The 13,037-nt window shown below is 57.1% G+C and overlaps 1 protein-coding gene across 1 annotated transcript in view; it reads right to left on the reverse strand.

Moving 5' to 3' along the window:
- ENTPD8 (ectonucleoside triphosphate diphosphohydrolase 8) overlaps positions 1-10,701 on the reverse strand; it is a 26,546-nt gene extending 15,845 nt beyond the window's left edge. Inside the window, exons 1-6 of the mRNA XM_027896925.1 lie at positions 10,561-10,701; positions 9,555-9,672; positions 8,947-9,097; positions 7,813-7,972; positions 6,806-7,039; positions 5,389-5,661 (exon numbers count right to left, since the gene is read on the reverse strand). Coding sequence (XP_027752726.1) covers positions 5,389-5,661; positions 6,806-7,039; positions 7,813-7,972; positions 8,947-9,097; positions 9,555-9,672; positions 10,561-10,683 — 1,059 coding nt within the window. The 5' untranslated portion in view covers positions 10,684-10,701. The remainder of the gene's footprint in view (positions 1-5,388; positions 5,662-6,805; positions 7,040-7,812; positions 7,973-8,946; positions 9,098-9,554; positions 9,673-10,560) is intronic.
- Between the last annotated feature and the right edge of the window lie 2,336 nt (positions 10,702-13,037).

Here is a 13,037-nt window from a genome sequence, read left to right on the forward strand (position 1 = left end):
AGCACAGCCAGCCCTGCCCAGGTGCTGACGGTGACGGGCACAGGGGACCCAGCCAGGTGCAGAACGGCCGTCCAGAAACTCTTCAACTTCAGCTGCGGGGCCCAGAGGCCGTGCGGGTTCAACGGGGTGTACCAGCCCCCCGTGCGGGGACAGTTCTTCGTAAGGAGCCTCCGTCCCTGTCTTTGGGGGTAATTGGGTTTTGGGCCACAACCACAGGAAAACCTGGTTAGGAAAGTCTGGATAGTTTCAGTCCTGGGAGCTGGGATGTCCCTGACTCCTGGAGACGCGCAGGGTGCTCCCCTGTGTGCCAGGGAGCTCCAGACCTCTGCTGTGCCAGCTGCATTCCCTGCTGTTGTGGGGAACATTCCCAGCTCCCTCACAGCCACTCAGCTGCCTTCCAGGGACCCCTCTAGAGGGACACTGGGGGGTGTCAGTGGCTCAGGTGCTTCCCCAGCCTGTCACCTTTGGTCTCAAACACCTACAGGCCTTTTCGGGGTTTTATCGTGCCTTTCTGCTGCTGAACCTGACGGGAGGGCAGTCCCTGGCCTCGGTCAATGCCACCATCAGGCAGTTCTGTGCCAGGACCTGGGACAAGGTGAGATCATGCCCGGGAGGTGCTATCCCCTACCTACATTTCTTCTGGGTGCTGGGCAGCCTGAAAGCTCATCCACAGTCCCTCCTCTGCTGGGGACAGCTGGAGGAGCACAAAGGTCTCTGGACCTGGGGAGAGTGGGAGAGCAGGCTGTGGCCTCCTCCCAGGTCCTCCTTGCTCTGCTGGTATTTGGTCCCAGCTGCACTGAGGGGCTGTTCCCCAGCGTGGGCACACCGAGCACTGCTCCCTGCTGGCAGCCCACCCCTGTTCTCCCACCTCTGCAGGTGCAGAAGTTGTTCCCCACGACAAGCGGGACCCACCTCCGTGATGCCTGCGCAGTCAACTCCTACATCCTCACCCTTCTCGTGCAGGGCTACAAATTCGACCAGAAAACGTGGCTAAATATCCACTTTGTCCGGCAGGTAGGAGAGTGCAGCCCCCAGCCAGGAAAGGGCTCGTGCCCACCCTGCTGCTTCCCTGCCTGACTGGGGACAAGGGATACCAGGTCAGCACAGCCCCATTGCCCATACCCAGAGCCACATCAGGCACCTGCTGGGACATCTGGCCTGGCCCCTTAAGCTCTCCCCCAGTTTATCTCACTAGCAGGGCCTCTGCAGCCCAAGCTGGGCACAGGTATGGTGGCTGTGGAGCAGGACCTGGGGCTGCAGCAGCAGAGGTCTTCTCTAGATCTCCAGATTGCCTGGTACTTTGCAGCCTTTCACATTCCTCTTCCTCCTACACAGGTTGCTGATGTAGACGTGGGCTGGACTCTGGGCTACATGCTCAATCTCACCAACATGATTCCCTCGGAGCCTCCTCCAGGAGCCATAGTGCTCCAGAGAAACAGCTGGATAGCAGTCACAGTTTTACTGGCCATCATGCTCATCCTCACCTTCTGCCTGCTCACAGTCATGTGCCTCCAGAGGAATTCCTCAGGCTATGAGCATATCTAGCAGCACCGGCTCCGGAGGCTGCAGAGGCCACCAAGTCCCACTGCCACACCTGTGCAAGGAGCTGCTGCCCAGGGAATCACCCCAGTGTGTCCTGGGGCCATGGCTGTGCAATGGGGGGCCCTGAGCCCTGGCCTGGTGAGCTGCAACTGGCACATGTTGTAAGACATCCTCCCCATAGCTCTGTGCTCTCTGGTTGTCCTTTTCCCACCCTGCTGGTTGGAGATGCTCCAGGAGGGAGGGCACGGCCATGTGGGGCAGGGGCTCAGCACGGGGACCACAGTGTGGGGTGGCTGGAGATGGGGGGTCAGGGAGGAGAGAAGGAGGGTCTGGCAGCAGGGGGGCCATCACAGGGCTGGTGACAGCCTGCAGCACTGACCCCGTGTGGGGCAGACCTGTCCTGCCCCATCCCAGGGTGAGGGTCTGCCCACAGCCAGCCTGAGGGGCTGTGGGGGGGACACCGGCCTGGACTCTGCCCAGGACTGGGAAGCCCCATGAGGAGGGGAATGGCACCGCTCTCTGCTCTCCTGTGTGAGGTTCCTCCCTGCTCCAGCTGCACCCCGTGCCCTGTGCCTGCACACAGCTCATCCTGCCTCTCCAGCACGGGTGGTTTGGGAACGCTGCTGGGACGTGTCAGGGGCAGCTACCAGGGCCCCCCTTACATTTCTGAGGAGTCCCACTGACAGCCAGTGATGGGTGAGGTGAGACACCCTCCTCCCAGAAGGAAAAGGCCTGTCCTCGTGCCCTGCTGGCTCCTCTCCGAGGTCCGGCAGACACCTCAGTGTCTCCAGGGATGTCTCCCATAGACCAGAGCAATGTTGCCTCTCCTGTTGTCATCACCTGCCCTTACCCAGGAGACGGAAGCAATAAAATCAAAACTTTCCCCATGTGCTTCCTTTTATGATCTTCATGTGGGTTACAAGAGCTATGAGGTGTCTGACACTCCACAGGGACACCAAAGGTCAGCACCTCGCTGTGGGAACACAAACAACAATATGAGTCATCCACAGGGCAGATAAAAACAAGCAGAACCAAAGGCAGGGGCACAGCCGTGGGCAGGGCCCTGCTGAGCCACGTGCAGGGCAGGACCCACAGCCTGCTGGAGTCTCAGCAGACACCCACAGAGCCTGGGCCTGCTGCTGGTGGGACAGTATTGCCTCCGCTGAGGCACTCAGGAACATCAGTCCCTTTATCCCAGACACGAAGATGATGAGATGAGATGGTGAGATGAGATGGACCCTCTGGAGGGGCACGGACTGTGCTTCTGACTCTGGATGGTCAGTTTTCTTTTTCTCTCCAAGGCCATCTCCATGTAAGTCCAAGCAACAGACCCTCAGCAGGGCCAGCTGGGGTCCTGCAGAGCCCTGCATGCCCTCACACACTCAGCAGAGCCAGCTGGAGTCCTGCAGAGCCCTGCATGCCCTCACACTGGCACACCTGGCAGGGGCCTGCCAGGTGACCGAGGTCATACTGGAATGGCTGGAGCACCCCGTCACCAGGAGCCTGCAGCCGGGCACCAACAGTCTGGCACTGGGGAGCTCTTGCAGAGCCAGGCTGCCTCTCACGGGCCCACATTCCAGCGGGATGGAGCTGTATCTGTAACAGGCAGTGATGTGAGAAGGCAGACAGGCATGGCTGAGGTTTCTGGAGGCTGATCCCATCAGGTGTCCACGGGAGCAGAGCTCCTCTGGAAAACTCACACAGTGCCTGTCTGCACGTTGGGGGTCCCATGGGAGCCCAGACCCCAGTTCTTTGGTGCCAGTCCTGCAGGCAGGAGCACAGAGGCCCCAGCACAGTTCATACCTCCTGGGCTCCGAAGCACAGCCAGGCCTCTACACCCACAGGAGCAGGAGCAGGGCAGTGAGCCCCACGACAAGGGTGAGGATGATGAAGGTGATGGCTGCAGCCCAGAGAGAAGGCATGTGCCCCTTCACCCTGGCTGGAGCCTCTGCTGGGATCATGTTGGTGAGGTTCAGCATGTACCCCAGTGTCCAGCCGATGTCAGCACTCCCTGCCTGCCCAGGGACAGAGGGGACAGCATTACCCTGCAGGAAAGCCACTGATATCACAGGGCCACCTACTCCTGCTCAGCCCAAACGGGGTGCAGCAGCTGTCCCCACACTGGTGCCACACCAGGGCAGGGACAGGCAGGGTTCTCTTGGACCATGGCTCCCCCTGAACCCCAACACAGGGGCTGGATCTCCCCCAGTGCCACCTCTGCTCCCCCCACAGGCTGGGAGTGCTGCTCACCTTCATCTGGAAGAAGATGTTGTTCCAGCTGGTCTCGTTGAACTTGTAGGCATCGAGGAGGAGCGTGAGGATGTAGTTGGCATTGGCACAGTATTTAGGCAGTCGCTTGGGATCCTCTTTAGGGTAGCTGGAAGACAGCTGGGGTGGGGAATGTTTGGGGATGAAGGGAAGTGGTTCACAAGCAATTTCCGTGCAGAGACAACACCCAGAAAAAGACTTCTGGACCAGGCAGTGATTTTGGACCTGTCTACACAGGACAACTCCTTTGGGGAGGATTTACATTCCACATGGAAACAGAGAGACATATTGGAGCTCCTCCTGCCCCAGATTCTCCCATGTCTCTTTCCCATGGTGGTGCCACATCTCTGGGTCTTATCCATTTCCCTTTTTTGCCCAGAGAAGCTGTGGCTGCTCAGTCCCTGGGAGTGTCCAAGGCCAGGCTGGATGGGGCTTGGAGCAATCTGGGCTAGTCAAAGGTGTCCCTGCTCATGTCAGAGGAATGGAACAAGATGAGCTTGAAGGTCCTTCCAACCAAACCAGTCTGGGATTATACAGTTCTATGACTTGACTTGTCTGCAGAGTGGTGCCAGCAGCTGCCTCTGCTTTCACCATCCTCCCGTGCCACAGATCCACCTCCATCCCCCTCCCCACCTTCAACCCCAGCCCCTGTGCTGCCCTCGCCTGCCCTGGCTGTCCTTTCACCAAGGGTGCATGAACACCCTCGAGTGGTTGCAGGACAGTCCCAGCTCCACACAGAGCTCAGGGATGGCTCAGCTGTGTAGGGCACAGCTCAGAGCTGGGGAGCCTTTCCCTGGATGGGTCCCTGCTGCTCTCCCTCTACCCCAGAACCCCTTTGCTTGTGAAGCTCCCACCCAGCCTCTGTCGTGGGGAGCTTACATCTTCCCAACTCCTTGTGCAGAGCTGCTCGATGGCCTCCCTGGCTGTGGCCAGCGGCTGCCCGTCCGTCAGGTTCAGGAACTTGAAGTTGTAGTAAAAGGCAGAGAAGGCCTGAAAGGAAGAGGCAGAAATGCTGGTGAGCTACAGTGGGGAGCCCCTGGCAGCTGCCCCATCTCCCCTGGATCAGGAGGTCCTTCAGAGGATTTGCCCCACCCAGGGTAGTCCCAGGGCAGTGCTGTCCCTGTGCCAGCAGATGATGGGCTGGGAGGTCAGTGCCTGCTGGTGACAGCGAGGGGACAGCCAGCAAAGGCAGAGCCTTGCCTGAAGGCTGCTGGCTAAACCCCTGGAGTTTTACCAAAACCATGGGGATTGACCAACACCTATTTTATTAACAAGGAAGTGTTCAAGGCCAGGCTGGATGGGGCCCTGAGCAACCTGATATAATGGGTTGGGGCATGGAATGAGATGGTCCCTTCCAACCCAAACCATTCTGTGGCTCTGTGATTGTTCACACAACTTTGGAGATTTGGCTGAAGAACCAGGCAGCAGCAATCTTTGGCGTGTCCAGGGACGGGGTTAACTTGAGAACTCCTTGCCCCGGTTCACTACAGGGAGGTGACAGTGCCCTGGGGCACGTGGGGACACCACAGCACTCAGGACATGCCCTGGCCTGGGGGCGGGAGGGCGGATCTGCCTTACAATGAACTGCCCTCGCAGCGGGGGCTGGTGCACGCCGTCGAAGGTGCAGTCCCGGCTCTGGCCGCACGCCGAGAAGTTGAACAGCTCCCTGAGGGCTGCCCGGCACCCGCTGGCACTGCCCCTGCCCTCCAGGGTCACCGTGCTGTCTCCGAGGGGCAGGCGGGCGTCGCTCCGGTTGGTGCAGGGGCTGGTGCGGAAGGAAGAGAGATGGACCGTTTCATTGTAGCCTTTCGGGTAGCAGGGGTGCTGGACCCGCCTGCTGGGGGCCGACTCCTGGGGACAGCAAAACACAGGCTGCAGCCTCCTCCAGACCCTCCTGGCGGTCAGGCCAGGGCCAGGACTCACCCAGCATCCCCCAGGGCCATGGGCACCGGCATCTCCCACCTCCTCAGCAGGGAAAGATCCTCCTGCTGCTCAATCCTGCTCTTGTTTGGCTGCCTTTGTCCCAGCCTGGGCCCAGCACTAATTCTTACTCTGCTTTGTCTCATCCCCTCTTCCACTGAGGGAGTCCTGTTTCAGAATCCCAGAGTGTCTCTCCCCTGGCCAGCAGGATCATTTCTGGGGCATGCAAAGCCCTCTACACCCCGTCTCTAGCTCTGGCTCTAGCTCCAGTCCCAGCCAGGGGCACCACCTGGGACCATCCTGGCTGTACAGCAGGAGCAAACCCCTCTGGCTCACCAAGGCTGCTCTGCTGGCAAAATGCAGCTCCAAGAAGACACATTTCACTCTGACCTTCCAAAAAACGGTCCAATAAAGGTCTTCAGTTCACTTTTCTCAGGTTCCTGCAGTCACAGAGTAGCTGAGTTCTGGGGGGACCTATAGGGCCCCTATGCCAAACCCCTCCTGAAAGCATGGCCAACTAGGGCAGGTCACTCAGAGCCTTGTCCCATCAGGTTCTGAGTAGAGTATCTGAGTATCTCCAAGGATGACAACTCCACACACTTCTGGGTTCTATTCTGATATCTGACCATTCTTACTGGGGCAAACTTTTCCATCTGGTGTGAAACTCAGATGTTCCAGCTTGTGCCTCTCTTCCTGGCACTTTGCACCTCTGAGAAGAGCCTGGTCCCACATTTTTGTGCACCCTGTGTACAGCCAGAAGATCTCTCCTGAAATGCCCTTTTGACTTCCCTCATCCCTGGAAGTGTTCAAGGTCAGGTTGAATGGAACTTGGAATAACCTGGGCTAGTGGAAGGTGGAACAAAATGGTCTTTAAGGTCTGTTCCAGGGATGTGATTCTATGATTCCCGTGCTCCTCTCCACATTTGCCCTGCCATGCTCCAAGGAGCCTGAACTTGCTCTCAGTCCTTGCTGATACCTCTCTGGAAGAGCCTTGCCAGGTCTTATTTTATGTATTAACAAGTCTGTGGTTGGCATCATGACACCAGAGGCCAATTACCCCTCAGTTCCCTCTCACCGCAATTAATTCCTTCGCCAGCCTCTTCAGCGCCTCGTTCTGCCCGTAGCAGAGGTAGCTGTGGGTGTAGATGTTGTAGCTGTACCCATACAGGGTGAACTTGGAGGCTTCATTCTGGTCCATCACTGAACCTTCGGGCATAAAGCTGATTTGAGTGGATGCTCCTCCAAGATCCAGTGCCCCAAAAACGTTGGCTGCCTCTGGACGAAGCCACGCACGTGCTTTGGGAGAGAACTGCCAAGCAGAGACGGGAAAGGAAGAGGAGTGGTACCTGGCTGGGCTTACTTGCTCTCAGCAGAGTTCTCATCCCATTGAATTGAACACGATTCTGTTGTTCAATTCAGTGGGCATTTGGTTGTTTCTGTGTGTGAGGCACCTCCCTGCCCAGCCAGCCCAGTCCTTTACCAGAGAGATGGAGCTGTCTGAAGGTCAGGATGTGCCAACATTCTGTGGGCTCACCTGGCTCTGAGTCACCAGTCACCAGATCAAAGTGCTGGTGGGCACCTGGTCTGGGGACCTGCCCTTCCCAAGGCCCAGGCTGCAGAGGGCTGGTGCAAGGGGAGGGATTTTCTCTGTCCAAGAGCTCACACAGGAGCCCAGCGGTGCCAGCATCGCACTGAGCTGTGGCAGGGCTGGGATGGAGGGTGGCAAGACAGAGTTCTGGTCCAAGCTGCCTTCAGACTGGCACATGGAACCAGAGCTGGTGTCTTCCAGTGCCATGGCGAGATGGAGCTTCCCACGGCAGGGAGACAAAGCCCAGCAGGAGCAAACAGTCCCCACTGGGCTGTGCAGCCAACCTCACTGTCCCCAAGAGACCTTCCATCCACATGGTGTGGAGATTGCCCTGAGCTCTTAACAGACACCCCCGTTCCTGAGTTCTCTCCCATTCACTGGGGGCAAGCCAGAGGATAAGTGCCTCCCTCCCCTGCAATATCCCCAACAGCCTCTAACCCTGACATCAGAAGAGCTTTATTAGCAGAGGAGTGGGTGTTCTGCCTTTCTCCCACCTTGGTGAAGGAGTCCAGCAGGTAGTTGATGGTGATCCAGCCATAAGCCCCCTCCTCCTCTCCCGAAAGGATTCGGGCCCCTTTGAAATCCACAGGGTACTCTTGCATGGTTTTAGTGACTTCGGCCAGGACTTGATCTGCTGCTGAACTGTTCTGTTCCCTGGCAAGGACTCAAAGGTCAGGACACATACCCAGCTAAAACCAATACTACAGAGGAAATCTCACAGTTCCACACACTGCCAGCCCTTGCAACAAGCAGTCTTTGTGAAAGGAAATTCCCTGCTGCAAGAAGCTGCTCGTAGGGTGTAAATTTCAGCTGTCCAGGCTTGGCATCACACATCCAGGAGCAAGAGCAACCTCACCCCTCCAGTGCAGCTTGATCCCAGTCACAGAGAGGTTTCCCAGGACACCCTTCCCTGCCTAAGTACCATCACAGTGCTGGGAGACAGAGGGGGTTGTGCTGCAAGACCCAGATTTGAATGTCCCCCACTGACTGCACCCAAGGCAGGGCTGGTAGCTGAGCTCCAGGGGATGTTTCAGGAAGGTTCCAGCCTGGTTTCAGACCGCTGAGTGGGGAAGATATCTCGGGGCTGTTGGCATGTGCTCACTCTCTGAAGCGAGGAACCTTCAGGCTATGGCCCAGCTCCTTCCCAGGGACAGGGTCTGACTGCCAGGGCACAGAAATAACGTGGGATGTCTGCAGCCATAAAACCAAGAGCCATGAAATGAAGGCTGACATTTGAAGAGAGCTAATATGGGCTCGTGAAAGGGCAGGTCCTGTAGCACCTCATTGCCTCTCACCCCTGCTCCCCCACCAGCACCCATCCACCTGGGCAGGTGGCACATCCCCTGGTGGCATCTCAACTCCCTTGTGCTTAAGGAATCACAAAGAGCAAACAGAGCTCTGAGAAGCATTTCTTGCTTGGAACTGGGCATGCAGCACCCCAGGAGGTGGGCCCCTCTGAGAAGGCAATGGCTCAGGACAGCTCAGTCACACCCCTGTCCCCACAGGGCTCCCTTCTCCCCATTCACCCATCCCTTGCTCATGGCAGTGTGGGATCTGGTCCCACGCAGGGCAGTGTGTCCTGGCAGTGGCTCTGTCACTGCTGTCACCCCCGTGCCCCACAGCGGTACCTCAGCAGCCTCATGCCAGCTGTTGCTCCGAGGTAAGCTGGGACATCCCTGTGTTTCGCAGCAGGAACAACCGTCAGGGCTTTATCCAGGCATTCCCGTAGGGAATCTCCAGCTTTAGGGGGATCGTGGGCATAGCTTGATATGCCGGGCCCTGGAAGAGAGTCAGGCTGGGACAGGCTGATCCCAGCGCTGGGGAAGGGGATGAGGGAGGGCCCAGGGCAGTGAGTTTGTCACCTCAGCAACAGAGGTGCTTTTCCAGGGTCCCCTGGAGACCTGACTGACCCACATTTATCTCCTCTCCTATGTATTCTCGGCATCTCCCATACCGTCAGCAGTGTCCCCAGCTCTATGGGTGACACCTTTCTCAGCCAGGACAGCAGCTGAGGACATTCCAAGGTAGAGGAATGAAAATTCACTCACCACCCAGGTGTTTCAGTCCCACCCAATAGGCCCAGGACTCAGGGACACCCTGCCTGGTGCCAGGGCTCCCCACCGTGCCTGCAGTGCCAGCCCGAGGGACAGAGCTGCCCAGGAGGGAGGGACAGGTCATCCCACCCACCACTCAAGCACACAGGGCAGCACAGAGCCCAGGGCAGGGGGATACTGACCCTGGACATCACAGGACAAGGTCTGGCTGACCACACCAGTGTCGTTCTCCTTGTCTGAATCCCATTCGTAGACAAACAGAGAGGTGTGGGATGAGCCCGCATCGAACACCAGCCCATACTGGAGGGGAAAATCAAGACATCATGAGAGTGGAGGAGCAGCAGCAGCCTGCCCCTGACCCCATCGTGGCCCTGCCAGGGTAGTGGGGCCAGAATATGCCCTGAAACCCATCTCTCTGAGGCACAACTGTGTCAGAGCAGAGTGGTGACCTCAGGCATTTCTCACGGCAGCTGAGGGACTTTGTCATTCCCTCTCCCGAGGTCTATGCAGCAATGCCAGCTCACACAAACATTTCCTTCATTGTTTCCTCATGCTTTTTCATTTTCCTTCATGGTCACATACCTTTTGTGTCTACACTGGCCCCACCTTGGGGCCAGCAATTCACCAGCTCCAGTGCTCTCTGCAACCCCTTGGCTGCACCCACCCTGGGCAGGGACTGGCAGGGCCATGCCACCCCAGTCCAGGAGCCCCCTGCCTGTCCCCCATAAAGCCCTCCACGTCACCCTAAACCCCTGCCAACCCTCATCCAGCAGCTGGGGTGGGATGCCAAGCTGCAGGGGATGACGGGGGGGCATGATCCTCGTGCCGTGGTGTGAGCAGGTCGGGACAGGCTGGTGGGAGCTGGCAGGAGCAAAGGGCCTGGGGGGCTCTATCTCCCTGCCCTGGGGGAGCAGAGGGAGCAGGTCTATCTGCCCCAAGGTAATCTCCAAACACAGCAAGTGCATGGCACAGTGGCTCGTTCCAGAGGAGGTTTCCCCTTGGACTTCGAGGTGGCCAGGCTGTGTTTCTTCTGCCTGCACCCTGAGGTGGGAACAGAACACCCATCCTGCTAGTGTAAGGCAGTTCCCAGTGGCCCCCCTTGCCCTGAAGATGAGCTGCTGTCTCTGAGCAGCTGCCCCAGGTGACAGATCTCTCCGGTGGTGCTCAGGGACCTTCTTCTGGGCTCACCTTGACCGTGGGTGGCAGTGTCACATCTTCAACCTTCACCAGGCTGAGAACCAGGGCGATGATGGAGAGTGCCACCAGTGCCCCAATGATGGCACTGGTGAAGGGCTTCTTGTTTGCCATCATTCAGGGGAAGGCTCCTGTGAACCCAAACATAAGAGAAAGGTGATTGGACACCTGACATGCTGTCAGTGAGATCCACCCCAAAAGCTCGCACTGTCTCAAGCTGTGCCACTCAGAAATCCTGGTGGATAGTCAGATCCTTTCCTGAGAAAAACAATAGTAGGATAAAACAGGAGGAGCAAAAGAAAGAGGGATTTCTTGCCCAGCAGCCTGGAACAGCTGTGATGGAATCGTGACAATCTTCCATGTCCCACACCTGCTCCTACTCAGCTCCCTCCTACTGGGAAGGATCAGGTCTGGGAGGAACAAGAGAAACACTGCAAGGAACAGAGGAGAGCATGGGGAAACCACAAAAACCTTTAGAGGGAGGGGAGAGTGGTTGGTTGCATTTTACAGGCTGTAAGTAAGGTCAGCTCACCTGTGCACTCCCGGCCCCACACCCAGACGTGTGTCCAGCTGGGATCCCTCAGAGTCCTTGCCCTGGCTCTGTGCTCCTTCGAGGGCAGCAAACCCACTTGGACTTGCCTTTTATATCCTTTGGAAGTGGGTACTGCTGGAAGATCTTTCCCCCTTTATTTTCCCCAGAGATCATCAGCCTTAGGCAAAACTCTTCCACTTGTACTCATGGCCCCGCTTGGCATCTTCCTTATCTTCAGCCTATTAGTCCCTCCTCCTCCTCCTCATTTGAATGGACACATCTCTCCTTTTAACCCTTGTCCCTCTGCCTCTCTGTGTTCCACAACCCCCCCACATTTCTGTTCTTTCTTTGCTTTCACCAGCCTTAACCTTCCTGTTACGAGTCTCTACGAGGTCTGTAAGAGATGAGAGTGATTTTTCCAGTATCCAATGCCCTGGAATCTCACACAGATTGGTAAGTGCCTTAATAATAAGTTTTATTAGAATGAGATCACATCAGAGGGGGAGGATGGCCCTATGAGGCTGGTCTCAGCAATGCTGTCTGGGCTTTGCCAGGGGACACAGGAGAGGCCCAAATGACACTTTCATAGCCCAGCTGGGACTGTGGTCACCCCTTCCCTGGGAGTGACCCAGCCTTGAGCTGCTCCTGGGCTGGGGGTCCCTACAGGCCCCAAGAGGAGCTGAGGGAGTGGGGACGTCCCCAGCTCTGGCAGGAGCCTCCCACTGCTCTGGGCAGGTTGGAGGCTCAGCAGGGCAGGCAGGGTGTCCCACAGGCAGGAAATCCCACAAGGAGGATATCACATGGGCAGGGTATCCCACAGGCAGAGAATCCCATGGGCAGGGTATCCCAGCCCAGCACAGATCCCAGCACCCTGCCCTGGGAGCAGCAGGGCTGGGGAGCACAGATCTGCTCTCTCTGGGCCACACAGCCAAGGTGCTTCCTGCTGATTCAGCCCCTGATAAGAAGCTGGCGGGGCTGTCACAAGGCCAGTCTCCTGGAAAGACCCAGTTCCAGCTGCCTGGACTGAGCTGAGTCACCCAGGGCAGCGCTGGGGGCGAAATGCTGTGCTAGGGAGCCCTCACCGTGCCTGACCTTCCCAAGCACCTCCCCTGGTGCGTTCAGAGCTCTGGCCCCGTGCTCTGGCAGTGCCACGCTGGGACATTGGGGTGCAGCAGTCCCGGGGTGCTCCCTGCCCCTCCCCAGGCTGGGGGCTGTGCCAGCCCCTGCTGTTGGCCAGTCCCAGACCCCCAGGCCAGTCCCTCTTCCTTTTGCCCCAGATCTGGGCTCTCTCACCCTGTGTGCCAGAAGCTGATCCACACACAGAGATGGTTTTATTTCATACCTTCGCAGAGATGGGTGCTGGGTGGGGACTCCACAAAGCTGGCACACCCTCAGCATGCCAGGTGCCCAGTTTTATACACTCAGATCAATAGAAACCAGCATTTCCCTGTAGGTCATGACCTAAAGCTACAGCCATTGGCTTTGTATTCTTCCATTTCCATTTAAGGATACCTTGCACACTTATTTTACTACTCACGCTCTGTGGGGAAGGGGCTTGTGTGAGTAAGGGGTGATCACAGCCTGTGGGTGGGGATATTTTACAATGCTAATGAGCACAAAGATCATACAAAGTTGGTCTTTGGCTTTGTAATTTGATTTGTAGTGTCCTCCTGCTCTGTGCTTCTCAGGTCACGGCTCTCAGTTCCCGCAGGTTTGGTAATTCCCTCATCTTTCAGAAGTTCTTTTGTTTGTCCTGTCCTGTACTTCAGTGAATTTTTAACCTTCTCATGGTACTTCCTTTCAAGAAATCCCCACTTTGAGACTTAGGGATGCGTCCATAGTACATTTCCTATAAGTCTCACCCTAGTGGAGTGGAAAAGCATAGTTGACTCTTACCTGAAAGAACAAAATCAACATATACTCTTTTATTTTGTGATGT

Source organism: Empidonax traillii, unplaced genomic scaffold (genome assembly GCF_003031625.1).
Source record: "Empidonax traillii isolate 1590-97213 ecotype Southwest subspecies unplaced genomic scaffold, ASM303162v1 scaffold520:size1094406, whole genome shotgun sequence".
Classification (NCBI taxonomy): domain Eukaryota; kingdom Metazoa; phylum Chordata; class Aves; order Passeriformes; family Tyrannidae; genus Empidonax; species Empidonax traillii.